Source organism: Nomia melanderi, chromosome 13 (genome assembly GCF_051020985.1).
Source record: "Nomia melanderi isolate GNS246 chromosome 13, iyNomMela1, whole genome shotgun sequence".
Classification (NCBI taxonomy): Eukaryota; Metazoa; Arthropoda; class Insecta; order Hymenoptera; family Halictidae; genus Nomia; species Nomia melanderi.
The window spans coordinates 581,067-608,462 of record NC_135011.1 but is presented as its reverse complement, the minus strand read 5'-3'; the positions used below and the strand labels follow the sequence as shown (position 1 = coordinate 608,462).

The following is a 27,396-nucleotide window of genomic DNA, read 5'->3' as shown; positions in this document are numbered from 1 at the left end:
ATGAATTGATCCAGCAGCGGTGCAATATTCTTCGATACTTTCGCAGAAACATGATGATTCTGTTGTACAGTGTTGCTCGTGGCAATTAAAGGTTACTGCTATTATACTCGTCGAGACTAATTTATTCTTACATATTCGCTATTAATATTTGAGTCAGAAAACAGAAATTGAGGAAATGTTTTTTAAAGGAATCTATGTCAGTTATTAACGGATACTTTATTCGCGATTAATCGAACGATTTCATTGCCTCAAGAAGCGAACAAATTGATTTCTGCCCGCGAAAGCATCGATGTTTTCTCAGCGCGCGCCGCGATCGATGGTTCTACACGGTGTTCCGACAATTTTCCATCGGCCGAGCCTCGCTGAACCGTTACACGGGGTACGGCGTGTCCGTAACAAGCCGCACACAAGGCGAAACACGTTTTGCGTAATGCGCGCGGACTCGTAAAGCAATTACTCCGGAGAGAGGAACGGAGGAAACTGCGAGTTTTCAGCTAAAACTTGTAGTCAGAGGCGTTCGAGGGTGTGTTCTCAGGGAAATTTTGGGGAAGATCGATTTTTCCTTCGAGCTACTCGAAAGCTAAGGTTCCTTAATGACGACGAAAAATCTACAAATTGCCCTGACACCGGAATATGTAAAATTCACAGGTTAACTACCGAAAGGTCTGAAATTCCCAGCCTTTAATGAAACTCCTGAATTCGATGGAAATGAAATTTTAATATTTCCGATTAATTTCACCCGGAACGCTCGGGAATAAAGCCTGGAATTGCGCAGCGCGATCGTGGAAAGAATGGGCAATTTGAAATTCAACTCGCCGGTGAAGGGTTAAAGGCAGCTGCACGGTTTATTTAATTCGCGGTCCACGGTGATCGGTGACCGAACATCACTCGGGAAATTCTGAACGAGACTCGCAGCCCTGCGCGCAGCGGGATTACGCCGTGGGAGGGTTATTAATTTGCAACGCGCAACGGCATCGGTAATTTAAACTCGCCGGAAGTCGCGACCCGTAAGAACAGCTAATTCAGAGTACACGGGGAACAATAACGTTTGCACGGGGATCCAGAGAATTACGATCGATCGCGGTTCTGTTACGGCTTTTTTCAAGTTTCAGATGATAGTTTCGGATGGTGCTCGGTTTCGTAAGGTTTCCCAGCTTTTTTGAGGAGTAAACATGATAAATATTAATATCTAATAATTTTGTGGTAGACATTAGATTCATATATGAGTGATAGTAACAAAAGCGAAAAAAATAACTAGGAGGAAAATATAAAATAAAATGAAATATTGAAAGAACAGCAAATTAAATTTTCTGAATAAAATAGAGAAGAAATCATTGGAAATAAGTTTGCGGCCATTATACGCTTATAAGGACTCTCAGTTTCGGGGAATATTAAAGAAAATGAATACCTCGATCAGTATTCCATCAGATTCTACTTGCATTCGTCCAATGGCCCGACATCCTTAACAGGAATCACGAGGATTCGCCGGATTCGCGTTCGAATCGAACGATTTGCATAGAGATCTTCAATCTACCCGTAGAGGCAGAGCATTGCAACAGTGTACGGTTCAATAAATTTCACAATGGGTTTCTTCGAATAACGATCGCTAATCGCGCGAAACATGAATAGGAACAGAATTCCGGCTCGGAATCGCTAATTAGACAACGTTCGCCGCGCGTCACGATTATCGGGACCGATTATTGATCCCCGGATCCGTCGTGAGTCGATGGGTCGCGAATTAACGGAACGCTGCTCGCGATTCGTCCCGGCGAGCCCCGTAACGATTCACTGGTCCGGATCGAGAAATTTACCGACTAAGAACTTCATTTCCTTGTGAATCAATTCAGTTTGCGTTGCTTCCTAAACGCCTGTCGGTTTCAGGACCTCGAGCGTTCGAAAGGTTGAAGGTTTAACAATTCGTAACACGGAAAATTCGGATCCTCGAGAGATTAAAAATTCGAAACATCGGTATCTCGATGGGTCGAACATTTGAAACACGAGGAACGACCTTTCCAACTCGAATATCTAATACCGAACGAATGTTCCGCGAGATGAACTTTGACCGGAACATACTCGGAGATAACCGAGGCACCGATGCTCAATTAAGAAGCAACGTAAACTCCGAAAACTGATTTGCAATCTGCATGACTCCGCTGGCAGCCGCAACACGCTTCCGTCGCTCAGACCGGACACGAACGCGCGGCAATTACACACGGTTCCGCCGGGAAGTTCATCGGCCGATAACGCTAATGAGTCTTGAAGCTCCTTTTTGCGCCCGCGGCGCGCGAGACCTCCTTAGAACAACAAACGAACCCGCGTCCCTTTTCCGCGCTCCTAACCGAGTCCAGCGGTCGGACCTCTTTTTCCCCGGCGTTTTTCTTTTTATTATAATGTAACTTTCACGCAGATAAGCATCCTTGTGCAACGCTCGTTGCACGCGCCGACCCGATACCCGGCCCGTTTAACGCTCGCTTTTCCCGTTAAACGACAATTAAACTCTCGCTACCAACTTTCGCAATTTCCCACGCAGATAACCGTACTCGCGATCCCTTTGACCGACCCCCCTCGCATCGATTCCTCCCGACCCCTAACAACTCTTTCGACCCGACTCCAGACGGCAGATCTTCCATAAAATTACAGCGTCTTTATCTTTCAATTCGATCCTTCGCGCTCGAGCGTTAATGTCGCTGTATTAACAGTGGAACTACCAGACAGGTCGAAACGACCGATTTCAATCTCATTTCGCCATTATTACGATGGTAACGGTGCTTTCGCGAGGAACTTCGAAATCAATCCCTGCACTTCTGCATTGAACATTCGAAACGTTACAAATTTCAAACCTCTGAGTTCTCTCGTACTGAAAACTAACGGATTACGCGTTAATATTTCAAACGAGTCTCGTTACAAATTTTGAAACATCCCGTTAAACCACGAGGCGAGTAACCCGTGGAAGCCTGGAACCGGGAATGGTAATTACCTCGAATTTAACTAGCCGCTGCACGGCGCTAAATCAACCGGAAGCGTTCAATGAAATTAAATAACTACTGCCTAAATGGAACTTTATCGATCATCGCGAAACAACGGTCCACCGTCTGTCCTCCGGTTCCACCTGCAGCCGGCCGACAAAATGGTCCCTAAAAGTCCACGGGCCGCGGCGAGCTCGCGGCACCGTGCACTCGTATAAACGGGACGCAACGAGACCACGGGGATCGATTACCTGTTGTGCGTGTCACGTGTGTAAATCCTGCGATCAGTTAAATCCTCTTTAAATCGTCGCTCGGCTGCGCCGCCGGGAAACGGGTTTCACGGTCGCCTTCGTTCGCCGGAAGGGTTGAAGGGAACAGGAAAAACGAAAGGGGAAAGCGAGAAACGTCGCGCGCAGGAGAGCCCTCCCCTCGGAGATGCATTTCACGCGCTCGCGGTGTCGCGAAAATAATAAAAACAACGGTAAGTGCCGGCCGTTGCGCGAGAGTTGGCACTCGACATGGTACAGAGGTAAAAGGGGTTGGCCCTTGGGTAATCGCATCGAGGAATCGAGTCGCTCGGAAGCCAACGTTGACCCTTTGCACTCGAGAATATTTTTCTCGACAAATGTTCATTATTTTCTGGTGAAATATGCGTAAATTAAGTAACAGAACTATTTTATTTCGATGTTCCATGTGTCGATGCATTAAAAATTTAATATTGAATTCTAAATTTTATCATTCCCATGGGTCAAATCAAATGGCGACTGAAAGGCGCCTCTCGAGTGCAAAGGGTTAAGCTCAGAGAAGGGAAATTGAGAAAATATTTTTCAATGCATCGCCTAAATTATTATGCAACACATTCAAAAGCTATGGAAAGAATATTTAATTAATAGCTACAAAGAATATTATTTATTCCACGAAAATGCAGAGAAATCAGAAAATATCGAAAGATCGACTCAACTACATTGGTTTCTGAGCGATTCAATTAATATTGAACATCGGATGAGAAAAACGAATGATGTCTAGCGAAGCCAAACCGCCAACTCTCGTGCAACGGACGGTAACAGGTGGAACAGTGTGTGGAGAACGAGGGAACGAGAAGTTCGGAACGCGTTCGTGCTGGTGGATCGCGCGAACGTGTTAAGGGCGGGTTTACAGTGTTTGCATCTTGGGCACTGACCGGCGAGTACCTCGCGGATTCGAGTTGCTTACGTGGAAAGTTTAATGTTCGGGAGTAATGTTTATAGTTTCGTAACCCCGGGGCGATATAACGGTGCCGGGTTACGTAAGAATTATAATACGCGCGTGGCACGCCTCCGCTCGAACGTTCGGAGCATCCTCCTGCCTTGTTCGACTCGAGAAAGGCTAACGTGTCTTCGGATGTGAATTATTATCGCTAGATTAAGACTGCGTACCGTACTTTTCAACGTAAGATTAAAGGTACTGAATATTCCAAATGACTTGAAAACTAGTTTCGCTTGACTAGTAACAATGAGTATCTGATGGAACTAAAAATAATCTATTATAATTTTCACATGGATTACATATTAACCGTATTAAATGCTCGGTAGTTCCAGTGTTAATTAACCTAGGCGTGTTCTTCTGAATAGAACAGTCGACGCTTATCGGTACACCCTGTACGAACGCACGTGAGCGCTTTCGAGCTTCCACCCGCGAACTCGCGTGTGAATTCGTATCGCGACGGATCGCGAGGCCTCGACACCCTTAAAATCAGCCCCTTTTTCACCGGGTGAATAATTTCTCCTCTCCCCTTTGTTCGCCCGAAGATTTAATTGCATCGCGGTGCCCGAGGCGTTATCGATCACGTCTCCCCAGACTGCGGATCTCCATGGAAAAGTCGAATTTCTATAAAGACTGAAGTTCAACGTTACTTAGCTTCCATTGTTAATGGTCCCGGTGCGTTACAATTGAAGTAAGAACAGCGACGCGTTTAATTAAATAGAATGTTATCTTATAAAAATCTCCAGTCTACTTCTGACTATACGATCGCTGTAAGGAGAACAGAAAATTCACCTTTAGCGAAACAATCGGTACATTGAAACGTGATCTTTTAACTAATCGCTATCATCAAAGAAGCCACGCTCGAACGAGCATCAAGACGAAAGATCATTAGACGATACCTGACCCGCACGCGACGAATTAACTCATCCTCCCGAGTTAGCGGGTCAAGGGTTGCCAGCGGGTTTCAAACGATTCATCAGTGTAAACGTACCCTAAGGTGGCTCGGTGGCCGTAGAGACAGCGCGAGAGAAAGGTAGAGGCGGAGAAAGATGGAAAGAGCGAGACGGAGAGAAAGAGAGAAATCTGGCATGGTTCTCTGGCGACTTACCATTCCCTTCGACAGGTATACGTATCTACAAGAGAGCGCTCGCCGAGACAGAGAGGTGTTGAAACCGTAGAGACTCGCCGGAGACTAAGAAAAAGGTATGCAACGACGAGGAGAAGCGAGCCAACGTAACAGTGTACCCTGGTCCCGACGAAAAGGATCACAGGACGTAGACAGAGATGAAAAAACCGGAGGCGACAGAGAGGCGAAGAGGGAGATGCGAGGCTGCTTGCACACGTAGAATATTGCGCGTGCTCGCCGACTCTCTCGCGTATATACCGTCCGACACCTACCTATGCACAGCGGCTCGAGTCCTGCGACGGGCTAGCGTCCTTTCCGCCGGGATCCTCGTCCTTCCGACCGGTTCTCGCTCGATTACTCATTTATGCGGTCGTTGTACCGCATTCTGTCGCACTACCACCAACTTCTACGCACGCACCCTATTCACGCGCACACCTCTACGGAGAAAGAGAACAGATAGAGACGCAGCCAGGCACACTGTGGCAACCGCACGCACACGGCTCGACAGAGGGAAAGAGAGAAAGAGAGTGAAGAGAGGCAGGCTCGTCCCCTGTCGCGCAACGTGGTCTCTGCACCGGTCAGAAGAGGACGGTACGCTTGTACGTGTACTCGCGGTCGAACGGAGCCGATCCACTGCCAAACAGAGAGACGGAACCAACAGAAACGGTCCAACCGAGCGTCCCCACGAGCAAGAAACCCGACCAGGAACGCGTTCCGCGTCGCACTGACGGGATCACTCGTGACTCGCGCGAACCAACGCTCTCCGAGGACAACGACTTCCCCTACCAGTCCTCGCCTTCGACCCAGCTGTGCGCTGCACCCCCTCTCGCCCGACCCCGGCGTTTTATCAACTCGCAGACCGTCCTCGTCTGGCCCTCTACCCTCGACCCGGCGCCGATCTCTCTCTCTCCTCGATTCCAGAGACCCTTTCCTCCCGGCGCCCATGGATGCCCGACGCTTTCCAATACTCTGCCACGTCCCACCACCACCATAGCGTCTCCCATCATCCCTTCCAGACCATACCACCCACCTACGTTCACCGGCCGCCCCTCCACCTACACGTGTAACTTGACCTTAGCCGTCGGTCGAAGGAAAGGTGCGCTCCCGAAGCGGAAGGGCGATCGAAGGGATAGCGATAGCACTCTCCCACTCTCTCACGCACTCTCTTTGACTCTTTCTCTTTCTCTCTCTCTTTCTTTACCGTGCACGTCCTTTGCTACCTTATACCTTGGAGTCATCCGGCACGCTGCACGGACACCCGGATTTTAATCCAACGATGCAAATTCCGTTGGCAAGGCATCTCGTCCGGGACTCTGTCTTCGTGTATCGGATGGTCTCTTTGTTGGGTTCTGATGATTCAGAATGTTGCTTTTGTTAACTGTTGCTTGTCTGTTCTGTTTTGTTGGAGCATTTTGTACGTGCAGGTAAATGAGTACTTACAGCAGAGGTTGGAATCGCGGGGAACGCAAAGGAATATCGATGAACGCGTCCCATGGTGTAATTGGATGATCTCTAAAATTCAATGGATTTAGGGCTTTGGGATTAACGAGTATCGATTCTGGGTTCGGATGGAATAATCTTTTTAGGTATTCAGCGCGTTTGATTCGATTTCGGTTTGTTTGGTTAAAGAGTATCTGTGTACCTGAATCCAATTGCGGAACGAAGGAGAAACGGAAAGTAGGAACGTCGATGTGTCGTAATAACTGGAAGAAAATTCAATTTGAATGTCGTAACGTGCTGAAATTCAATTAACGTGTACAGACTTCGTGATTGAATTAACGCTTACGCTCCGCGGAAGATCGCCTGGGGATCGCAGCTTACAACGGAATGGAGGGAAAATGGAGGGAAAACGCAGGGCACAGGAACTTCCGGTTCTTAGGTACAGAAGCAAACGGAAACGACGCAGTACCTTTGTAACTGAAATAAAATGAAATTCGAAAGTTGTAATATGATTTTAAATTAAATTAACGCGTACAGTTTATTTAATGGAATTAATGTTTTCGTTAATCGAAAGTTAAGTTAAGATTGATCGATTGCGGGTGGTAAATGATTATTGCGACGTAGTGCACGTCGCACTGGTAGATGTCGCCCCCATACAACAACAGAGGATCAGGGTGGGGGAAAATGATCCTGCACACCTATCGTTACCTGAGGTAACGTTATTTGACACGTAAACAACAGGTAGAGAGTGAAACTGGAAATTGTAACAAGTGTTTTGTAATAATTATTCGATTATGGTAACTATGCTCGGATCGCTTGCTCAATCAGTGATTACTACGACGCAGTAGTCATTCCTAGGATACAGAATTATCGTTCACTCGGTATACCATCATTTTTAATGCGCTCTAATTTAATTTGTATTTTAGGCTCGTTATTTTCGGGAAGAAGATATAGATGGTACGTTTTCTCATATTCTTACGAATCTAGTTCTGTATGACTGATGAAGGAAACATTTTGCAGAGTTCAGAGAATGCTTTTACTTGTTCGCGAGAAATGGTCATATACGCACCCTGGACGAGCTCACGATCATTATGAGATCATTGGGATTGAGCCCTACTATAGCGGAATTAAATAAATATTTAAAGGACAAAGGTATAATCCATACGAAATGACTTACAATTATGGAACACAACTAAAGCAAGGGTTCTTTGGTTCCCAGGTGGAAAGATGTCATTTGCCGACTTCTTAGAAGTAATGCATCTACAGACAAGGGCAGAGGATCTTCCTAAAGAAGTGATACAAGCCTTCCAAGCTGCGGACAAGTCTAGAAACGGCACTATACCTGCTCGGCAATTAGCCCACATGTTGCTTCATTGGGGTGAACAATTGAGTAATAAAGAAGGTTGTGTATATTGTTCAAGATAAACAATATATCCAAATAATCAGCATTAATAACCAATGCAACTGTGTTACAGTGGAACAAATCTTTCGAGAAGCAAATGTTTCCCCAAATGGACACGTTAAATACGAAGACTTTGTGAAAATAGCCTGTGCTCCAGTACCTGACTACTACTAGAGATCGGCACAAACTTACATTGATAATCTTTTTATAATATACTGAGACATATATTTATAACAAATACTTACAGTAAAGGTACATTATCCTTAAAATTAATACGGAAAAAGTACTTCATTATTAGACCATATACATCTTACCCTTAGAACGCTTATAGTCAATGGACTTAACGAGATCCCGGTCTCGGCGTACGTGTATTTACAAAACGCTAAATTGAACCGCGTGGAATGTACCTCGTCCGTCTTTTGCATTATAAAAAAGTAAGAGACCTTTTTCTAAAAGCAAACTGAAAGACGGAGCATCAATTAATCAGTTTCGTTTCCCCGCCAGCTCTTTCTCTCTCTCTCTCTCTCTCTCTCTCTCTTCCTGTTCCCAGCGATCTCAGCCCTCCTTGGCAATGTTCGTGGTCGGTGGCGAGCCGCAGAGGATGACAGTGGTGCTGACGATCGTCGTCAAGAAAAAAACACAGAGCAACGCCCGATCGCTGACCAGAGCTACCTGCTTCCAATCCAATTCCGTCCTCTCGCGCCGGTCCTGCTCGGTGAGGCGTCTTTCGTTCTTCTCGATGGTCGCGTGCACTCGCCCTAGGGCTCGGGACCATTGCGCCTCCAGATCCCCATCCTTCCCAAGATCTACACCAGGATTCAACGCTTTTTTCAATCTCTTTGTCATCGTTTTTTACCTGAATTCACAGAGACTCGATCCTGACTGCAATTAGAGGACTCACCTAAGCTAGGACTACTACCGTTGCTGTCCTCTCTTCTGGTCACAAACTTTGGGGACGACTGCGACTGGGACACTTCCGGCTTGCAGTGTAACGGGCAGTTGTTCTTTCTCCTAGGTGGCTCGACTTGCTCCTAAAACAGAGTTACCATTAAAAGTAGTTAGTACAACCTTCCAACTTGCAACTTCTAGATACGTTACCGATCTCTTCTCCTCTTGGAAGTTGAGGAACACTACCCTGGCAAGCTTGTCGAGGACCAACGACCTGACTATAGCCGGCACCCTGGTTCCCCTGACCCCACGGTGATGAAGGTTCAAGGTGACCACTGCTAATCCGGACGCAAAGGACACCAGGCATATACTGACGCCATAGTAAAGACCTGGAAACAATGGGGGTGGTCTTAAGCTCCAAAGTAACGCTAAATCTACCAATCAATTAAAGTGACCTCTCCTAACGTTCTCTTACAAAAGCTATAAGTCTGTCGATACTTGGCTCCAATCATTTCTCAAAGAAACATTCCTGTCACAATAATTGAAGAGGTCATTAAATCAAAGAATAGGTCATTCCAACGGTAGTTCTAGTGTTAAGCGAAAGCAAATCTAAATGAACCCTTAGCAAACGTTCATTATTACGTAAAGACCATGGCAAGCAATAACTTGGGAAATCCAATCCCAAGGGTGAACGTTCGTCAAGGGACGCAACGTGGCCACGCGGAACGCAGCGTAAATTAATTCCGATTACGGAGTAATCCGGCCCGGACGAGTCTGACGTTAAATCGCGATTTCGTCCGCGATGGGAGCTCCGCGCGGGACACCTGAGAATTTTCAATCAACGCGGTTACAGCGATACCCCGGCCAGGCCAGCGCCGTGTATCGGCTCGTTTCTCGTTAGTCCGCGGCTGGAGGGACCGATTATTTCGCTTCTACCTGTTCCAAAGTGGAAGCCCCGGTGAGACGAACCCAACGAACCGAGAACGGCGGCGACGTAAATAAAAATATCGAATGGGAGGAGAGCCGGGGATTCACGTTCCAATGGATCCGGATAATGGCCCCTCCATCTCCTCCCTATTTTCTCGTAACCGCTGCACTTTATTCGTTGGACCGGGGATATTTATGCATTTCGCGTCGTCGGAGAGATATATGCACATCTTTATCATCCGTTTGAGGAAGCGTACAGAAGTACATATTTAAAACGAACGAGAGTCTACCGATGCTAATCGCGACACGATCGATCGACGATTATCCGTTTAAGGGGCTTGAAACTGTTATAGCTCAGTTACCTTATGTGACAGTGACAATAGTGAAAGATAATAATAATAATAATAGTGATAGATGCGATAGTAAGACTATTTCATGTTGTACGACGCTGAAGCAGATAATCTGTTTGAAGAGGTTGAAACTTGTAACGTTATGCGATAACAGTGAATAATAATAGTAACAGCAGTAATAATAATATAGATGCGACAATAGCATTATTCCATGTTCGTTCCACGGCGCTGGAGATTGATAGAACGGTGCAGGAAAAAGTACTCACTTATCAACGGTGTCTTCTCCGTAGGCGGCAGCGTCTCGCGGATGGTCATCAGGAAGACGGTCATAGAGAGGAGCGCCGAAATCCCGAGGGTGACTTTCTCCCCCGATTCCGACGGCACGTAGAATACCAACAGCGCTGAATAAACGGGTGAAAAAGTTTTCTCGCCGCGGAATATCGAGCAGCGACGCGAACGAGAGGAGGGGAAGGGAGAGGCGGCGGCATTCTTCGGGGGCCGCACGAAAAAGTTCCGGACGCAGAGGAATAAAAAGAGGGGAACGAACCAAGTTCCGCATAAATTTCCCTTCCCCCTTCTCCTCCTGCAGTTTTTCGTTAAGCGAGTTTAATCGTGGACATTTTTCCGGAGCGCATCGCTTTTAACATGCAACGAATTGAATAACTGATTGAATAATGAACACCCCGCCCCGCGATTTGTCTGTTAATTATGATCGAGAGCACCCTCTAGAATAGCCTACAAGTACGAAGAAAAACATACGAGAGAAACTTGGAATGAACAATTGGAAGATAACGACCTAATGCGATGAAATCGAGAAAAATCCTTTTTTCATTGGATGCACTGTAAACCGACGGATTTAAACGACGATGAATAATTGTTTATCAGAGGAAACGGATTTCCACTCACCGACTCCGTTGATGAGTATGCAGGGCAGGATCAAATTAAACACGTAGAACATCGGGCGTCGCCTCAGCCGGATCTCGTAGGTGATGTCCGGGTAGGGTTCCGGACAGCACGAGTAATATTCCACGTTTCTTCTCGCCGAGAAGTCGACCAGGTCAAACTCGCCGTTCGCCTGGTAATTGCTCACATCCCCCTGCTCGCTTTGTCTCTCCAGCTCGAGCTGCGAACGCAGAGTATCCGATTATTCAACTGAACAGAAAAAACTGCAGTAGATTAACGTTCTTTAATGTAGAACACGGTCCAGATCGCAAGCGCGAGATAATCGGATCAACGCGTTAGGACAGTCTTAACGGGATTCCAGTTATATTGTTGTTTGAAATAAAAAAAACCTGGCATTATATCAGTGGTATTCTAAATACATTTAATACCAGATTTGTTTTTAATCTGAGTTGGAAAGCCAGGTTTTTTTTAATCATTTTTACTCGTCTCATCGTTTTACATAGTTTCATATAGTTTAGTGTTACATAATTTTATACAGTTCTATCACGTATTTTATTATTTATCATACCCTGCCGAATGATTAATTACAGTAGAATTTTATCGGATAGTTCATCTAGAAGCTGCACGTTGGATTTAATCTAATACAGCGAGCGTCGCCGAGACAAATGGCGATAGCTGCAAGCGCTAAAGCGTCTCCTCGAGTTAAAGCAACCGCGAACCGATTACACGTCGCTGCGTTCCGTCGACTCGCGACGGACGCGACAGCGGACAGCTGTCGGCCGGGAAAAACGCAGCGGCCGGGAAACCGTGCTTCGACGCGACGGGACATCGGAAATGGGATAGCTCCATCGCGCGCGCCGGACAGATTATATTCGGGGAGTCCCCGAGTTTCACGCTTTACGCCGACCGCTTGATAGGTTTCGAAACTCGCGGTGCGGAGCTTCGAAACTTCGAACAAATCCGCGCGGACGGTGTTACGAATAATTTAGAAAAACTTTCAAACTGTTGGCCTAGTGTCCGAAGTGCTCTCGGTGTTCTCATTGTTCCAGTATTACACTACCGTTTCACTGTCGTACAAGATACTATCGCTATCATTAATACAGTCTCACCGTAAGCTACAATAATCTCCAACCGCGACGCGTTATCGCAAGTGAAAGGGTTGACACCGGAAAAAGGAGAAAAAGAGAAAGAAAGAAGGAAAATGAATCAACGAATAGATTGATATTTCCAGGAGCCCCGACTGATCCGGGAGCCGTATCCCCATCGTTTTAGGCGCGCAGGCGAAAACGGCGAAATGTATTCAACCCCGGAAACGCGGAAATGGGAAAAACTCGGTGAAAGGCGCGCGGCGCATTCAACTCTTCTCGCATGCGGGATTAAGCTGTTCGATTCGGCCGGGCCATTTTCGCGACCCCGAATCGGTATTCCCGATTCCGAGCCTGTTAAGCGTCTCTCCGTGCCTATCTGCCTATCCGTCTCTGTCTGTCGTGTCCGGCTCGGAGGAGAGATCCGCGGAACCGATCTTGAAAAGGCGAAGCGAGGGAGGAAGACGTTTCTTCGACGAATCGACGGTTCAGTTTACCATTGAGAGCGGACTTTTTAATTCAACGGATTCCCGGCCGGAAGCCGCAAAACCTCGCCGGTGATTTTTAAGACCGGCCCAGTCACAATAACGAGGAACGAGTCCGTCGAAGGGCTACCGTCTAATCCCGGCCTCGCCGCTCGGGCACAATTTCTCCTTCGGGAAAAACGCTGTCAGCTTGAAGGCTCCTCTGCTCCGTGTACATACATATTTGCTTATTCCTAGCTGCCTTCGATGGATGCCTCTATAGCTGGCCAATTTGCATGGCATCCCGGGACCGTTCAAGGACGACGAATCAATTGTTTCATTAAACTCACGAGTTTCTTTGGTTCTTCTTCGAAGGTTTATTGCGCAGAGGAAAATTAGTGGATCACGTGTACATTTGCTAGTTTTGATCTTGAGACTCTTGTTTAGTTAATTTTGAAGTTTTCTCTAATATGGACTAAACCCTTTGCACTCGAGAGGTGCCTCACCAATTGATTTCACACAGTAAAACTATAAAATTTGATACTTAATATTAAACCTCGTACAATGCATCGATTTGAGAAATATTCAAACAGCTTTGTCTCTCGATGTGTGATTTCTCGAAGGCGTTAAAATATTTGTAATGAAGAACTTCCGAGTGCAAAGGGTTAAAGGAACTATCGTCATCCACTAATTTTTCCTCAGTTCCTATCGACTCCTCGAATCTTCTAATTCTAAGTTTCTCTATGCAGCCAACTAAAAATAGCAAACAAGTTTCTCCTGAGATTGCGGTGTCGGGTTCTTTGGTGCCTTACTTGGTAACCATCGTACGTCCAAGAGGCCCACTTCAGGACGCAGCGTTGCTCGTCGAAGGGGAAGAACTCGACGTCGATGTCGCAGCTGCTGCGGAAGATCCCGTGGCTGAGCCACACCACTTCGCCGGTGTGGCTGACGATCACGTTCGTATTGATGACCGCCGAGCTGTACTGCGGATCTGCGCTGTAAACAAAGCGGAGCGTGTATTGGCGAATATCGGGGAGAAGAAATCGAGCAGAGTCTCCGCCGGGCCAATCGATAGACCTACGCTACTTTTCATACTTTCTACCGGGGAAGTTACTTTCCCTTCACTTTTATGTAACAGCCTCTTGCTTATATACAATGGACATATATCAACCTAACGTAGCAATTGCTACACGAGTCAAAATCATTGTCTAATTAAATAGTATTGCAGGTTCGTTTGTCTCTCTTCTCTTATCTCGATAAATATATTTTGGTTAGGAGAATCACATTTTTAACTCGATGGACTTCTTATCTTTCTATAAGAATTAGATAAATGTATTTATCGAGATAAGGGAAAAGAGACAATCTAACGTAACAACTGCTAGAGTCAAAATCGTTTCCCAATTTCTTTTGTTAGAATCATTGAATTGAATAGTATTGCAAGTTATATCGATAAATATATTTTTATGGAAAGATAAGAAGTCCATCGAGTTAAAGATGTGGTCCAGTCCAGTCTAATTTCATAAATCAGATTCTCGACTAAAATTCAATTTCCATCCGCAAGAATCCACGCCGTCGAATGATCGAACTCGATCGCCGCGCAACAATGTCCGGCAATCCCCGTAGAATGCATCTCTTCAGTTCTCCTCGCAATCTTAGGTTCCTTCTTCATCCGAATGACTTACTTGTTGTACAGAATCGTGTCTGGCCTCCAAACACGATTGTAGGGGACTCGGATCACTCGGATCCCGGCGAATTCCGAGGCGTTCCATTTCAAATGATGGTCGGTCCAGACCTGCGTGACCCAACAGTTCGTCGTCAGTATCTGGTTCTTCTCGTCCTGCGATCAGAAATATCGAAACGCGCCAGTGAGCTCGGCGTTCAAAGGATCGGCACGATTTTCTGGTGAAATCGCTAATTAAATATAATAAAATCCAACGAATAATACAATATAATAAACAGCAAAGTCCAGAGAACAAAAATTAATTAGATGATACAACCTATTCAGAAGCTATAAAAAGAACAACTTTCTGATCTAAAAAATGCTTGAAAAACTGAAAAGAATATTGTATCCCATTAAAGTTTAGAATTTAGAATTCTCCGAGAAAGATATGAATCGGTCAATCGACTGGCTACATCCATCTTCGTCAGCTCCATTCAACGAAATCAACCGTTCCAAATGAACAGCAGCCGTTACATTGATTCCCACTAATTGAAATATTCGTTCACACAAAGACACCTCTCGAGCCGCGAGCTCTCCGAGCGAACGCGCCGATTATTTTGTGCAGCAGCCCCCGAAGAATTCGGGTCAAGCCTACTCGGACCTGCATTAGCAACGCGGCGAGTATCGGCAGTCCGCGTATCGATTTATATTCATTACGACGGAGAGAGATATTTCTTCGCGGTGTCGCGATCCCGCCGACAACCATGAAACTCGAAAGGAACGCGAGAAAAGAGGCAGGCCCCCCCTCTCCCGTGGGATCGCGAGCGTCGTCTAACCGGAAATACCCAAGACAAATTGCCGGCGGAACACATAAGCCCCGATGGAAACTTCCGAAGATTTATCTCTCGTGTGTACCTAACGAGAATCATCTTTCACCCGACACATTTTCATCGCGGGACTCCCCCGGAGCCGCTCACTCTTTTTCGCCTCTCCGCCGACACGCTGCGATTTAAGTCGATCATTTGTCAAGCGAATGATTCCGCGTTCAAATGGCACGTTAACGCGGTGCTTGGTAACCAAATACAGCCGCCGGAACGGCTACCGGTAACGGAATGCCGGACAAAACGCGATTAGAAGAGTAATATCGTTGATGAAGCGCCGCCTGGAGAAAGATCCTAACGGATGAAACGGGGATTCTCCAGCGAAATAAAGTACTTCTCGCGGAATTTCGCGAATGTTAGTGGACTTGGCGTGTTAATATCGAAGTGCGGTACGGTTATTTACTATCCCATCGCTGTTTCTTGCTGTTTCCATCGAGCGTTCCCGCGAGAAGCGCACGGGAATCCGGAGGGCACCGATTTAGAAATTGTTCTCTCCGCGTTATTTTAATTAGACTGTGAAATTCCGCGGATTTAGAAGTTATTGGGACGTTCAAAGACTCGGGGGAGGAGTTCTGTAAACTATCCAAGAGTCTACCGTTGCCGTTTATCGTTCCCATCGAACGATTTCCGTTCTACAAACGCGATTCCGCATTTATTTCGCTTTGCCTCGGCCCGCGGAATATTTCCGGCGGCGTCAAAGGGGCACGGTTCTCCTGCCGAGGGTTCAAAGCTCCCGGTTTCCTCGCGACCGAGCGAGGAAGCTCATTATCGAGACGGCTTAAGCCGGGGAGAAATTTTTATGCGCGACGCGGAATAAGGAGAAATCAAAATTCCGCCGGGGACTCGGGAATTCGACGGCGCCGCCGGCCGTGAACGGAATTTCGGTCGATGTAAGGGCGAACGTAGACACAATGTGTTTGAAAACAGATTTTTTAAAAAGATTTAACGGTAGACTCGGGGAATACGTCAACTTGGCGGATATTGGATTCTTTAAGCAATATTTTTAAACGTTGGATTAAGTTATTGGAATAATTGGAAAACTAAGCGTAAGCTAGTCGCTTTAGCTGGTTGCTGAATCGATTACAGTGATTCGATGAATGAGAAATTAATTATTGAAACAGGCAGACTCACGACGTCGATTATGTGATGAAGGGAGAGGCCGAATACAACTCCGAGCGGCTGGGAAGAATTCTTAGCTGGACGTACTCCGGCGTCGTATCCATCGAGGAGATGCTTTGTCAGTCTGTACTCGTGTTCATCGCCCAGACCTGCGTGAAAAATACAATCTATAGTCCACCAACCACAGTTAAAAACAAGATGACAATTTACGCAACTCGTGCCAGTTGACTGAATCATCAAATATACAATTCAATCTAAATGAAATATTCCACATAAAGTGTAACATATATAACAATTCCAAACAAATCACGTCACCAGAGTTTCAAATTAATCATTCACTGAACAACTTAGTAACTCAACGATTTCAAACGGAGTTAAAGTTTGAACAGAATGATCTAACAGATATCCAATTAGAAGATACAAAACGATTCAAAATGGCCGCACAAGTGTCCCAGCAACGCAACGCGTCGTCCAGCGATCGAATAGATCAGGACCGGTTGAAAACACGCCGGCGGATCGGATTACACGGGTCACAATGGTCCCGTGGAGCGTCTCTCTCCGAAATTACGGATCTAATTCCATTCGTTACATCGAGAGCTATCCGTTACACGGTTCCCGTGGCGCTCGGCGCGCGTTAAGAAAATCGCTCGCCGGCCATTGTGCCGTTCCTAAGAGCCAGCCGGGCGCCTCGCTGTCGGATAAAGGAGCCGGGAAACAATAGAGAAAGAATGGGCTAATGAAACGGAGGGGGACACGCGAAAATTGGGGACCTTTGATCTCCGCGAACGATCTCGCGGAGACCATCGAAATGTCTTCCTCCTCGCGAAAGGGGAATCCCCGGCGGGCAACATCCATTCGGGAATCAAAGGAAGGATCTTTCTGTCTTCGGATCGCTCCCCATCCACTTTTATAGATGAAGAAGGATCGTTAGAGGTTCGAGGAAACTGGAGATGCTGGATGAGTTTCTAAAAAAGAAAATTCGATGGAATTGTTAGTTGATTTCAAACGCTGAGTCGGTGGAAATGTTCGCATTATTATTACTAGCTTGGTGGCAAAGGAAATGGATAGAATCGTTATTTGATAAGACTTAGTGAAATAAAAAGTTGAAGTAATTATTCTATACTGGAATCTTCAGATTTAGTTTTAATGTTAGTTCTTAAACTAACAAACTAAAAAACTTTTATTTTAGTTTTATAATTGTTATTTGATAAGACTTAATGAAAGAAAAAATTAGTTGAAGTAATTATTCTATACTAGAATCTTCAGACTTAGTTTAAAAGCTAACATTTAAACTAACAAACAAACTAAAAAACCTTTAGTTTAGTTGTATAATCATTATTTGATAAGACTTAGCGAAAGAAAAAGTTGAAGTAATTATTCTATACTAGAATTTTAAGACTGTGATTCGATTTTAACGTAACCGTGACTTAACGCCGAAACAAAATGAGTTTCTAACTTGTTCCTAACGATGTTAACAAGCTGCAGATAACGGACGAGTTGCGTGTAACGCGAATTTCGATTTTACTTGGTCTAAACGGGCGCAGCGATAAACGCGCGGACGTCGTTTACCGCGTCATAAATATAAACGCGCGAGATGCATGTATGCATGAGGATCCGACGCAGTCGGATAATGAAGATTCCGAATGAAATCGAGCGAAACGAATCGACCGCGTTTCAATGGACCAGCCGAATGACGAGACTTCTGTCGGACACCTTTCGCCTGCTTCTCCTGCGAGCCGGAGTCGGACAAAATGCAATCCAATTACGCGTTATTGGCGCCGATTAAAGTGTAACGCTCGATCCAATCACGGATTCCTATTTATAATCATTAACTGCGACTAATTTACATTCGAAATCGAGGCAATTACCGGCTGCACTGATTCACTGTTGCAGGTGACCCGCGACCGAAGCGACAGATGCGTTTTGATCCAACTTTTCACCCGGTTAATCTGACGCTAATTAATCTTCCCGGTACTGGAATTTTGTTAACACGAATTAACTACCGCTTAGACGCATCGAAACCAGTCATTGCTAGTTTGTACCTTTACAATTATTGAGAATACGTGGATGCTTCTTTGAGGACTTAAAAACAAGAGAAAAGTCTACTACTTCTATCGTGGAAGTGAAATATAAATTTAAATCAAATACGTTTCGTTAAACTTAGATATGAAGGCAAATTTAACTCTGCACTCGGAAGTATTTCGTTGGAAATATTTAACATTTTCTAACTAGACGCAAACGATATTTTTTTAAATGGATTGAGAAACAAAGCTTTTTCATCCCAATATTTCACACACCGATTATATATAGTTAAATATTGAATATCAAATTTTATAGTTTTGCTACGTGAAATCAAGTGGTCACCTCTCGAGTGCAAAGGGATAAACGCTGACATCGAATATAAAATCAACCATAAGCTTCCCCAAAGCACAATCAAAGAAATTGCCGTAAAGCCAACGTATCCTCAACTTCCGCAACAAGTAACAACCGATCCGCTAAGTAGATAACGCATCGAGCCTACTAAACCGAAACTCGGCGAAAATTCGAACTCCCCTTTTCCCACGGAAAAGCCGAAATTCGGGTCGTCGGGAAGCTCGCGGCGAGCAAGGCAGTGAACACTGTTAATTCCGATCGTTAAATTTACGTCAGCGTCGCGGTATAGCGGGCTCGTGTCCGTGCGCGGAGGCGTCACTCTCCGAATCCGTTTGAACCCTCGCCTTACAGCGTGTCCTAAAAACGAGTGAACAGTTGAAATTGGAAACTATCGGAAGTGCCGCGGCGGAGTCTTCGCCTTGCCCGGGGAAAACAGTTCTAAACGCTCTCGCCGGCTGTCTGGGAGACGTTTCCAGGAGATGCACGAGAAAATCGAAAGAAACTATTTCCTGGAGAAGCGCTCCCGGAAACGTCCGCTCTTAAGGTCTCTACACGTTGCGATACGGGTCGCTGATAACGCCTGTTATACGGTATAATACATGTTACTGATAAATCGACTGCTACCTACGTGTCGCTACACGGCTTTCAATTTCTGTCGATCGCGTCGATGGCGGCGTGTACCGGTGGCTCACACTTTCGGGTCGCATGTACTATCGAATACTATCTGATGGTATCTTTTAACATCTCCAATGACCTGAAGGGCACACGGAGCACGGTTTGACAAAGTCGGAGAACGAGTATAATGAGAAGTGAGACAGTTCTCTGAGCAAGCGAGACAAATGCTGCACGCGTCAAATATGAACATGCGATAAAATTGAGCTTACTTTTAACGTTAAAGTTTCGAGCTTACTTTCTCAAACGTGCTAGATTGTTGAGATTACTGTGATTAAAATAAGTCTAAACACAAGTTACTTGAAGATTGCAAGAAAATTGATGTCGAACAAAGTAACTAGAGAATCATTGTGATAATTGTCAATGTGTCCATCTCGCGCAAGAACTAGTCCACTTCCTTGCACTTCTCGGTGTTTGATTTTTCAAATGAAATGTTATTCGCAATATAATATGGAAAATGATGAATTGAAAAGAACCGGACGCGTGAAGGCGAGCTGAAACGATCGGTAAATGGCTCCGCCGGTGGAGAATCGAACGAAATTCAGAAAAATGTACGAGAGAGAAATCTCTCTGCTCGTGTCCCGGGGTAATCGCGGGGATTGCTCGACCGGCGAAAATTTCGCTCGCTTGTTCCCGCGCCGCGTACCGTTCCGACACGCCCGATTTTATGCATTAGGAGCCGCGGCGAGCAAAAGGACAAACAAAGCAGCCCGCCGCGGCTCGCCGGAATCCAGTTTTTAAATTCAGTTTTCCACGCCGCGGAAAAACTTGCCGGGAAGTTCTCGAAACTGCCACGGGAAAATCCAGTTACGATCCGACCAATTCCGAGACGGGTTTACCGGCGCTTTGTAACGACCCCGCTTATCGCCGAGCCAGAACTTCGAGCTAACAAGGCGTGCGCTAATTAACGCGGCCGATAAACGTCACGGAAATTAGGTTGTCGGGTTTTGATTTCGCGATTCGACGGTTCTCTGTCATTCCCCTTCGTCGGAAGCCGCAGTCTCGTTTCGGAACTCGAAGAATAGTACAGTGATACTGACGATAGTACGAATCAACGGATTCTTATTCGACCTTGGAAACTTTGCTAGTGTGGGACCGGTGTTTACAGTTGACGTTAACTTTCTGGCAGTTGCTGGTGACTTTGGAAATTAGAATTTTTGTCGCCCGTTATCAACTCTTAACCGATAGTTAGCACTAGTTTTAGAGATAATGATACATCGTCGAAGAAGATGATAAAGGAACGAGAATCCCGGATACCCAGGGTGCTCTAAATATGAGCAAAGAACAGGGGATGAAAGAGACGAGCGCCGAAGAATGGTTCCCGCGATAAAGTCGGGGCCACTCGAGGCTGGAGTTTGACAACAGCCGCCTGGAGTGTCCCTGAATCCCGATGTATTCGTAATGCAACGGCGGAGAGCCGGGAATCGGTCATCGATGCGATCGATGCGAGGATACGCCGGCGAAATGCACAGTTCTCTATTCATTCTTGCGGTGGGGACTGTCCCGCATCAAGATCGATTTACATTATTCGTTAACCGGTGCACGTTAAAATATTAACCCTTTGCACTCCCAACAATTTTTAATATAACCTTTCAGCAACCCCGAAACAGTTTTAATATGAGCTATCAACTACGAGCAAGCCTCTGTAAAATATTTGAGACCCTGCTTTGTTATTAAAAAAACGCGTGTACATTTTAAAGTTATAAACTTATCTTACAATGTCGCCGCAGCGACAATAGAGTGCAAAGTATTTACAAAATCAGCGACACAAACATTAACACATTGCGTACTGGCAACGAGAAATCTCGTTTTTATATGAAGACACTTAGCTGTGCAACTTCGCTAGTTACCACAGCATTGAAAGAAATATAAAATTTAATTCGAATTGATTATCTATTTAAAATATATTACATAACAATATATCTGAGTTTTTCTATGTATAGTGATATAAGTTGACCTCAGTGAAAATGGCCATTCACAATTCAATTTTCTGAAAATTAGTTACACCAGTATTATTCATGTAAATCGACCTTAAAATGGTGAGATTGGACTCTCACCATTGATTAATTTCAAAGCGGAGGATCGTTAACTTTCCAAGCTACAAAGTTATTGCATCTTCAGAACTCGCCTCGGTATAATCAAATTTTTGTTCACACTTTCCCTTCTCTACAATGAAATGCAACTACCGAAATTGTCGAGGAATCTAAAGTATAAGGAGATCGCAATAACATTTGTAACAATGAAAGAATAATTGGAAAGGATTGAAAGAAACCGTGAAACTCGTTCCGTGAGAAGGGTTGATGGTTCGCCGAGTAGACGCGACTTCGTTTCCGTTTGGGTTTCTTCCGGTTGCTTTTAACGGAGCCGAAGTTCCGCGCCGCCTGGAACGGAAGGGTTTTTTACCGGGCCACCCCTTTATCGCAGCTTGTTTTCGCCAGCGTTTGAGCGTCCGCGGTTCGTCGCTGAGAGAGAAAATGCGTTTTAGATGAGGGGTTGATGAGGAAAATTGGGAAGATAGAGGACACCGCAAGAGAGACAGAGACAGAGAGAAGAAAGGGCGATAAAGAATTTTCGGGGCTGACTGAACTGCTCTTACCCCGTCGACCGAGCCTTCTCACGCGAGAGTGAATGATCTTCTGAAAAGAAAATGAAAATAATCAAAGAAAAGCTCGGCGTTGGAGATTGAAGTAAAATAGCTGAAAAATATATAGTTTCACCTGAGTTCTGTGAAATATAATCGACGGAATTAGGATTAGAAAACGCTTGGGGAATGTTTAGCTTGTGTTATTTGAGAATTATTTAACTATTTGACTACACAACCCTTTAACTATCCATCATTTTCCATCTACTTATTTACGGTACATATCTCCCAATAGAAAAGAATCAAGAAGTCATTCTATGCAACGAAATACTTGTTTATTTCCGTGTCCGCAGAGCTAAGAGGTCCCCTAATCGATCGCCGTTTAAGAGTGTTCAACTCATCAGGAAGTTCCGTAACTAACAGTGAGATCTTCCGGCGATCGGAGACTACCCGGTTTAAACGGCGATCCCGTGGCGTGTGGCGGCGTAAACAAACAAATCGATCCGCGGGCAGGATGCGGCCCGGCCGTGGGCGAATTTCTGAGAGCTAGTATGCAAATCCCGACGATGTTCCGATCGCGAATTAGCGGCGAGGGATGAGACGCCGCGGACGTCTGCAAACGTTTACACGGCGGGCCGGCGCAAACGTTCGATAACGAACTTCCACGGCCGTTATTAAAGGATCTAAAGACCGCCGGCGAGCTTACAAGCTTCGCAACTTTTCTTTGCCCGCGGCCAAACGAATCTGAACGGGATATACACCGGTAGTCGAATCCAACGATCCACTACGACGCCTGCTAATGATAGTGTCAGCTTCGGATGTCTTGGCGAAGGAACTAAAAATTATTCGTAAGAGGAAGTAATTGTTAAACCAGTTAAGAAACAGTTGAGAAACAGCGAAAAACTACCTAGAATCTACTTTTTAAAGAAATCTCTCGTTAACGAATCTTTGAGAAACTGAGAAATAACGTGCCAGATTCCAAGGTGAGTGATAAGAGAAATAATGAAGGAAACGATAGAAATAATAATAGAAATAATGCAAAGCTCTCTAGAAAAACTCGCTTCCTGCAGTAAACGATACGTTCGCAGATAACGACGGGTAGTAAATCCGAACAATGATCCGCAAAAAATTGTCTCCGCGTGCAGCAGGGGATAATTAAATTTTAAAACGTTGACGGAGTCGACTCTTGCGACTCGAAGAAACAATAGAATGTCGTTCTTCCTTTGAAGAACCGGCTCTAAAAATGTCGAAAGGAGATAGCGGAAAGCTTCTGTTTATGATCTCTCGCCAGGTGTATCGGTTCTCGTTATCTGCAGATGAACAAGCCGGTGTTCGCATGCACGCCGTCCGTTTCGCCCTCGCTCCTCTTTTCGAGCAGTTCCGATTCAGCGACGAGGAATTACGTTCCGTTCGAGGAGATTAAACGTTTGCCTGTGGACAGCATCCACGGAAGTTGGTGTACGGAATATTCGACCGACGAGGACCGCGACTTTAACCCTTTGCGGTGCGAAACGGTCTCGAGACTTGCGTCAATGTTGCTCGGCTCAATTACGGTTCTACCCTTTGTGCTCCTCGGTTCATCTGTCCGTTTGGATTTGAGAAAGAACGCGTGGATTCGGAATTTGCCTACGGTAGCTTCCAATTCGAAAGCATCCTGAAGCAGTTAGATAATTGAAACAGAATTTACATGGATGCTGAGAATATGAAGAGACTTGGAAGCTCTAAATTGTACTTTTCTATAGATACAATGATATTCACTACAATACAGTGATATTTATTACGTAATATATTTAAATATTGCAGTATTTAATATAGTAATACTCTTTACACTAATATATTTAAATATTGCAGTGTTTAATATAGTAATACTCATTACACTAATATATTTAAATATTGCAATTTTCAATATAGCAACAAATATCAGTCACACGACAGTGACGATAAAAACAATAAAGCAAAATTCTATGAAAACGAACAGAACCCAGGACTAAAAAAGCTTTAGCATAGAAGTCACAGTAAAAATGTGACGAAATAATTGCAAGAAAAATAGCACGAAGTATAGATGCAGAGATATATAGATATTGGAACAGAATCGAACGTCGAAGCGGCCTCGACGCGGGACCGCGAAGGATTAAAAGGTGCGCGGTGTCCGTGGGATGGAACTGAAAGGATAATCCGAGGCCTACCGAGCGACGTTGCGATAAAATCGAAGCCGCAGGGTCGCGGTCGACTTTTTGGATCGCGAGGGCGATGCAGCTGCGGGCGGGAAACTTTCCGAGGGCAGGAAACCCGTTTACTGGCGGACCGACGGCTGCCGGAAATCCTGTGGGACGGCGAGCAATCCGGTTACCCGGACAGACAGAAGAAATTGGCCTTAATCGTCGCGGCGGAGACTTTAATCAATCGTTTACCTTAGCGGTCTTCGGCGTCCGGATCGAATCTCGACCACCGATCGCGGATCGAAACGGCACCGAGTCCGTTCCGCGCAGCTAATGACCCTTATCTCGTTAACACTGGAACCACCGAGCTATTTAGAATTTCTTGTAAAAATTAGGAAAGCATCTTCATACTCTTAATGACGGAATAAGAATCTTGCGGTTCAACGGTGATAATCAAAGTCAAACACTTGGCGAACAGTGAAAAGCGAATATTAATTAGGAAATTCAAGAGAAATTGAAATTAGCACGCGTCAAATAAACGCGCGAACGTTAAAACTGCCACGACGGATCCAATTAAAATTCACGATCCAAAGGTTCAGGAGATAAATTACTGTTCTGTGGCACGAGACAAGGGGCTGAATTAATGAACACAGCTTTCATAGGGGAATGTTTTCAAAATAGAATCGAATCGTGTAACTGTACCATCTGTCTCTCCTATGAGCTCGTCACTTTCTTTTTTCCTTTCGCACTCGATCACTTTCCTTCGGCCTTCTCGGTGGTCTTGTATTTGTCTTTTAGCTTGTACCTTGTACGTCGAAGTGTGTACACGTACGCGTCAATGGAAAGAACAATAACAATCAATTAAATGAAAGAGAACACCAACGGAGGATTCGACGAAAAAAATAGAGAACGTTGAAAGATGGAGAGCGAGACGAGCGAAGACTCACCAGAACCGAAAGTGATGGCGAAAACTCCGTAATGAAGGAACAGGGCCAACGGCGACATGGAATTGATGGATCACTTAAACGCGAGACCGTCTGTCCTCGACTGGTGTCCGATGCTTTTCAACCGCCGTGCAATTTCGACCCTGAATCCCGCGCTACCCCTACCAGGCGGCGGTCCATTCCCAAGGAAATTCGCGCAGGCGTTTCAAACAATGCAGACACGAATGTTAAACAAACTACCGGCCCGCCGAGGCGGCACCTCTTCCCGTCTGTCGTCTCTCGTTCGATACTCTCTCAATCAACATACAATTAACGGCGAATAAAAAAACAGATTCACCTCCAATCACTCTCTGAAACCTCTCACACGGAACACGTTAAACCACTCTGAAACCCGCAGCCTCAACTCAGTGCAGTCGCAATTCCTTCATCACGCATCCTCAAACACACTCCACACCTGTAATTTACAATAAAAATGTCAGAACGGAATCGAACCAAAACAGAATCCTGATTATTTTCTTTCTGTCCAATTTATTTGGTTTAAAGACTAGGGTAGAAACGAATTACCGTTCTCTCGTTGAACTCTGCGACCTCCGGTTCATCTCTGTGTAGACAACTAAAAAATAAGACATTCCAAAGCATTCGAAACAGAATCACATGGGCCGAGATTCGAATCTGCCCAACCGTCTACTGTTCCACCGACGTTCACCTGTCTCAAATTTCCCAAATTGACAAGTGACACCCCGAGTTCCTCCTCAGGGAATATTCGACTTTCAAGAAAATTCTATGAAGACTTCACCGTGAGCGGCGTCGCTGATCCACGCGAGTCCTCCTCGAGATTCTTCGCAGTGCGATGAGAGCGTTCGTCCGCGGATCTGGAAAATGCACGCAAAAACGAGTCAATGCATGAAAAGCGAAGGGGACGTGGTGGTGGACACTGGCCACTGTCCAAAGTGTTCGGCGTCCCTCAGGTTCCTCAAGAAAGCCGGCCCGCTGGTGGTCAACGCGAGGCCGGAGCCCGTGAAGGTGGCTGTAAAACCCCCGGACACTGGCTACGCCATGCAGATCGTCTCCATAGGAGTTAGGCCTGACAATGTCTACGAGGTTTGTCGATATACAAGTACAAACAGACCACAGATTTTCATGCATTCACAAGGCAAACATACAAAGTCTCCAAAGCATAGTGCTTCTTACAAATCCAATATTCTGAAAAATTTCAGCATGAAACTCCGCAATCAGTTGATCGAACAGTCGCTTAACATTAGTAATCGCTGGGTCTGTTACCTAACACGCTATTTCTGATTTCCTGTTTCAGGCGAGAATGCTGCTGGCGCCAGAAGTGGACATGTCCACTATCAAGATCACGGTGAAGGGCAGCAACCTTCGCGTGAACGCATGCAAGCCGTTGAACGAGCAACTGGCCAGTCAACTGCCGGAGATCACCGAGAGGTCGGTGCTCGGTGATCTCGTTAAGAGAACGATGAGGCACTGCGAGAACCTGCTGATACCGAGCGACATCGACGGCGAGAAGGTGCGAGCCGTGGTGGACAATAAGCAGAGGATGCTGGTTCTCACGGCGCCCTCGCTGAAACCTAGTAAAGCGAGGAAGAAGTTAATGACGAAGAGCTGAGGAGACGAACGGCATCTCGCTTGACGCTGTCAGGCGATCAGGACACGCTGTATGCAACGAACAATCGATGATCGCTCGTGGACAACATCAGAGTCCTGGATCGACCGTTTGACATGATTTCCCTTCACCTGTAAATTCGAACCGCTTCGCATGGCCAATTTACCGCTGCACTGTCGCGAGAACGCGACTACCTTGAAACAAGGCGACTACTCTAACTTCGACGCGATGTCGAGCGGAGTTAGGACTAGCCTCAAGTTCCATAAAGCTCCCAACTTTTACGTGATTGACAATAAAGAGTGCTACGCTGTACGTCTGCATTGAATTCTGTCTTTTCGCTTACGTGGAATGGAAATGATCGGAGGATGACTTGTACAATTACAGGCGGAAATGAAGATAGAGGGTTTGAAGGTCGGGGCGGCTACTCTGGCCACCGAGAACACGTTGAACGTAAAGTTACACGATTCCCAGGACTGGTCGCGCGTCAGGAACTTGAACTTTCAAATGCCGCCGGAGGCGAACGCGAAGAAAGCGTCGCTCGAGGTCGCCAACGACAAGATCTTCGTGCGTGCCCCTATCAGGAAAAGATA

The 27,396-nt window shown here is 45.7% G+C and overlaps 4 protein-coding genes and 1 long non-coding RNA gene across 8 annotated transcripts in view; 2 read left to right on the top strand and 3 right to left on the bottom strand.

Annotated features, from left to right (window-relative positions):
- The window catches only part of LOC116431352 (disintegrin and metalloproteinase domain-containing protein 10), a 44,768-nt gene extending 38,485 nt beyond the window's left edge, over positions 1 to 6,283 (bottom strand). For 2 of the 3 annotated variants that reach the window (XM_031986630.2, XM_031986632.2), the window contains exon 1: positions 5,607 to 6,283. The gene's annotated coding sequence lies outside the window, so the exon portion shown is untranslated. Of the gene's footprint in view, positions 1 to 5,316; positions 5,466 to 5,606 lie in introns of those variants that run through there. The other variant, XM_031986631.2, reaches the window with a different exon arrangement.
- A 356-nt stretch (positions 6,284 to 6,639) lies between these two features.
- LOC143175239 (uncharacterized) lies at positions 6,640 to 7,152 on the bottom strand. Its single transcript, XR_012999979.1, has 3 exons — positions 7,121 to 7,152; positions 6,775 to 7,037; positions 6,640 to 6,683 (listed from the first exon to the last, which is right to left on the bottom strand). It is a non-coding gene; the product is annotated as an uncharacterized LOC143175239 (long non-coding RNA).
- Positions 7,153 to 7,446: 294 nt separating this feature from the next.
- On the top strand, positions 7,447 to 8,449 carry LOC116431367 (calmodulin-like protein 4). The gene is made up of 5 exons (XM_031986674.1): positions 7,447 to 7,571; positions 7,701 to 7,731; positions 7,795 to 7,926; positions 7,994 to 8,176; positions 8,250 to 8,449. The coding sequence occupies exons 1-5, from the start codon at positions 7,569 to 7,571 to the stop codon at positions 8,348 to 8,350; spliced, it is 450 nt and encodes a 149-aa protein (XP_031842534.1). The 5' UTR covers positions 7,447 to 7,568; the 3' UTR covers positions 8,351 to 8,449.
- A 120-nt stretch (positions 8,450 to 8,569) lies between these two features.
- LOC116431500 (neuronal acetylcholine receptor subunit alpha-10) lies at positions 8,570 to 27,138 on the bottom strand. Of its 2 annotated transcripts, XM_076373398.1 has the most exons (10): positions 25,747 to 27,138; positions 25,186 to 25,636; positions 16,466 to 16,602; positions 14,476 to 14,630; positions 13,606 to 13,789; positions 11,248 to 11,464; positions 10,608 to 10,742; positions 9,275 to 9,453; positions 9,078 to 9,207; positions 8,570 to 9,000 (listed from the first exon to the last, which is right to left on the bottom strand). In XM_076373398.1, exons 2-10 carry the CDS (start codon positions 25,241 to 25,243, stop codon positions 8,732 to 8,734), a joined length of 1,464 nt encoding a protein of 487 aa, XP_076229513.1. In that variant the 5' UTR covers positions 25,244 to 25,636; positions 25,747 to 27,138; the 3' UTR covers positions 8,570 to 8,731. The 2 variants fall into 2 exon arrangements, with proteins under 2 accessions (XP_076229513.1, XP_076229514.1); XM_076373399.1 differs by having other exon boundaries at positions 8,570 to 8,982; positions 25,186 to 27,138.
- Positions 26,030 to 26,809, top strand: LOC116431499 (uncharacterized). The gene is made up of 2 exons (XM_031987021.2): positions 26,030 to 26,283; positions 26,495 to 26,809. Exons 1-2 carry the CDS (start codon positions 26,062 to 26,064, stop codon positions 26,807 to 26,809), a joined length of 537 nt encoding a protein of 178 aa, XP_031842881.2. The 5' UTR covers positions 26,030 to 26,061.
- Positions 27,139 to 27,396: the final 258 nt, after the last annotated feature.

Bases quoted from the DNA above. Each gene is read 5' to 3' on its own strand.
- LOC116431500 (XM_076373398.1), bottom strand. From the start codon at position 25,243: ATGTCGCCGTTGGCCCTGTTCCTTCATTACGGAGTTTTCGCCATCACT. The intron at 14,631-16,465 runs GTGAGTCTGCCT...TTCTGATCGCAG, and splicing joins TTCATCACATAATCGACGTC to GACGAGAAGAACCAGATACT. The intron at 11,465-13,605 runs GTAAGGCACCAA...CTGCGTTCGCAG, and splicing joins GGACGTACGATGGTTACCAA to CTCGAGCTGGAGAGACAAAG.
- LOC116431499 (XM_031987021.2), top strand. From the start codon at position 26,062: ATGCACGCAAAAACGAGTCAATGCATGAAAAGCGAAGGGGACGTGGTG. The intron at 26,284-26,494 runs GTTTGTCGATAT...TTCCTGTTTCAG, and splicing joins GGCCTGACAATGTCTACGAG to GCGAGAATGCTGCTGGCGCC.
- LOC116431367 (XM_031986674.1), top strand. The intron at 7,732-7,794 runs GTACGTTTTCTC...AACATTTTGCAG, and splicing joins TCGGGAAGAAGATATAGATG to AGTTCAGAGAATGCTTTTAC. The intron at 8,177-8,249 runs GTTGTGTATATT...ACTGTGTTACAG, and splicing joins ACAATTGAGTAATAAAGAAG to TGGAACAAATCTTTCGAGAA.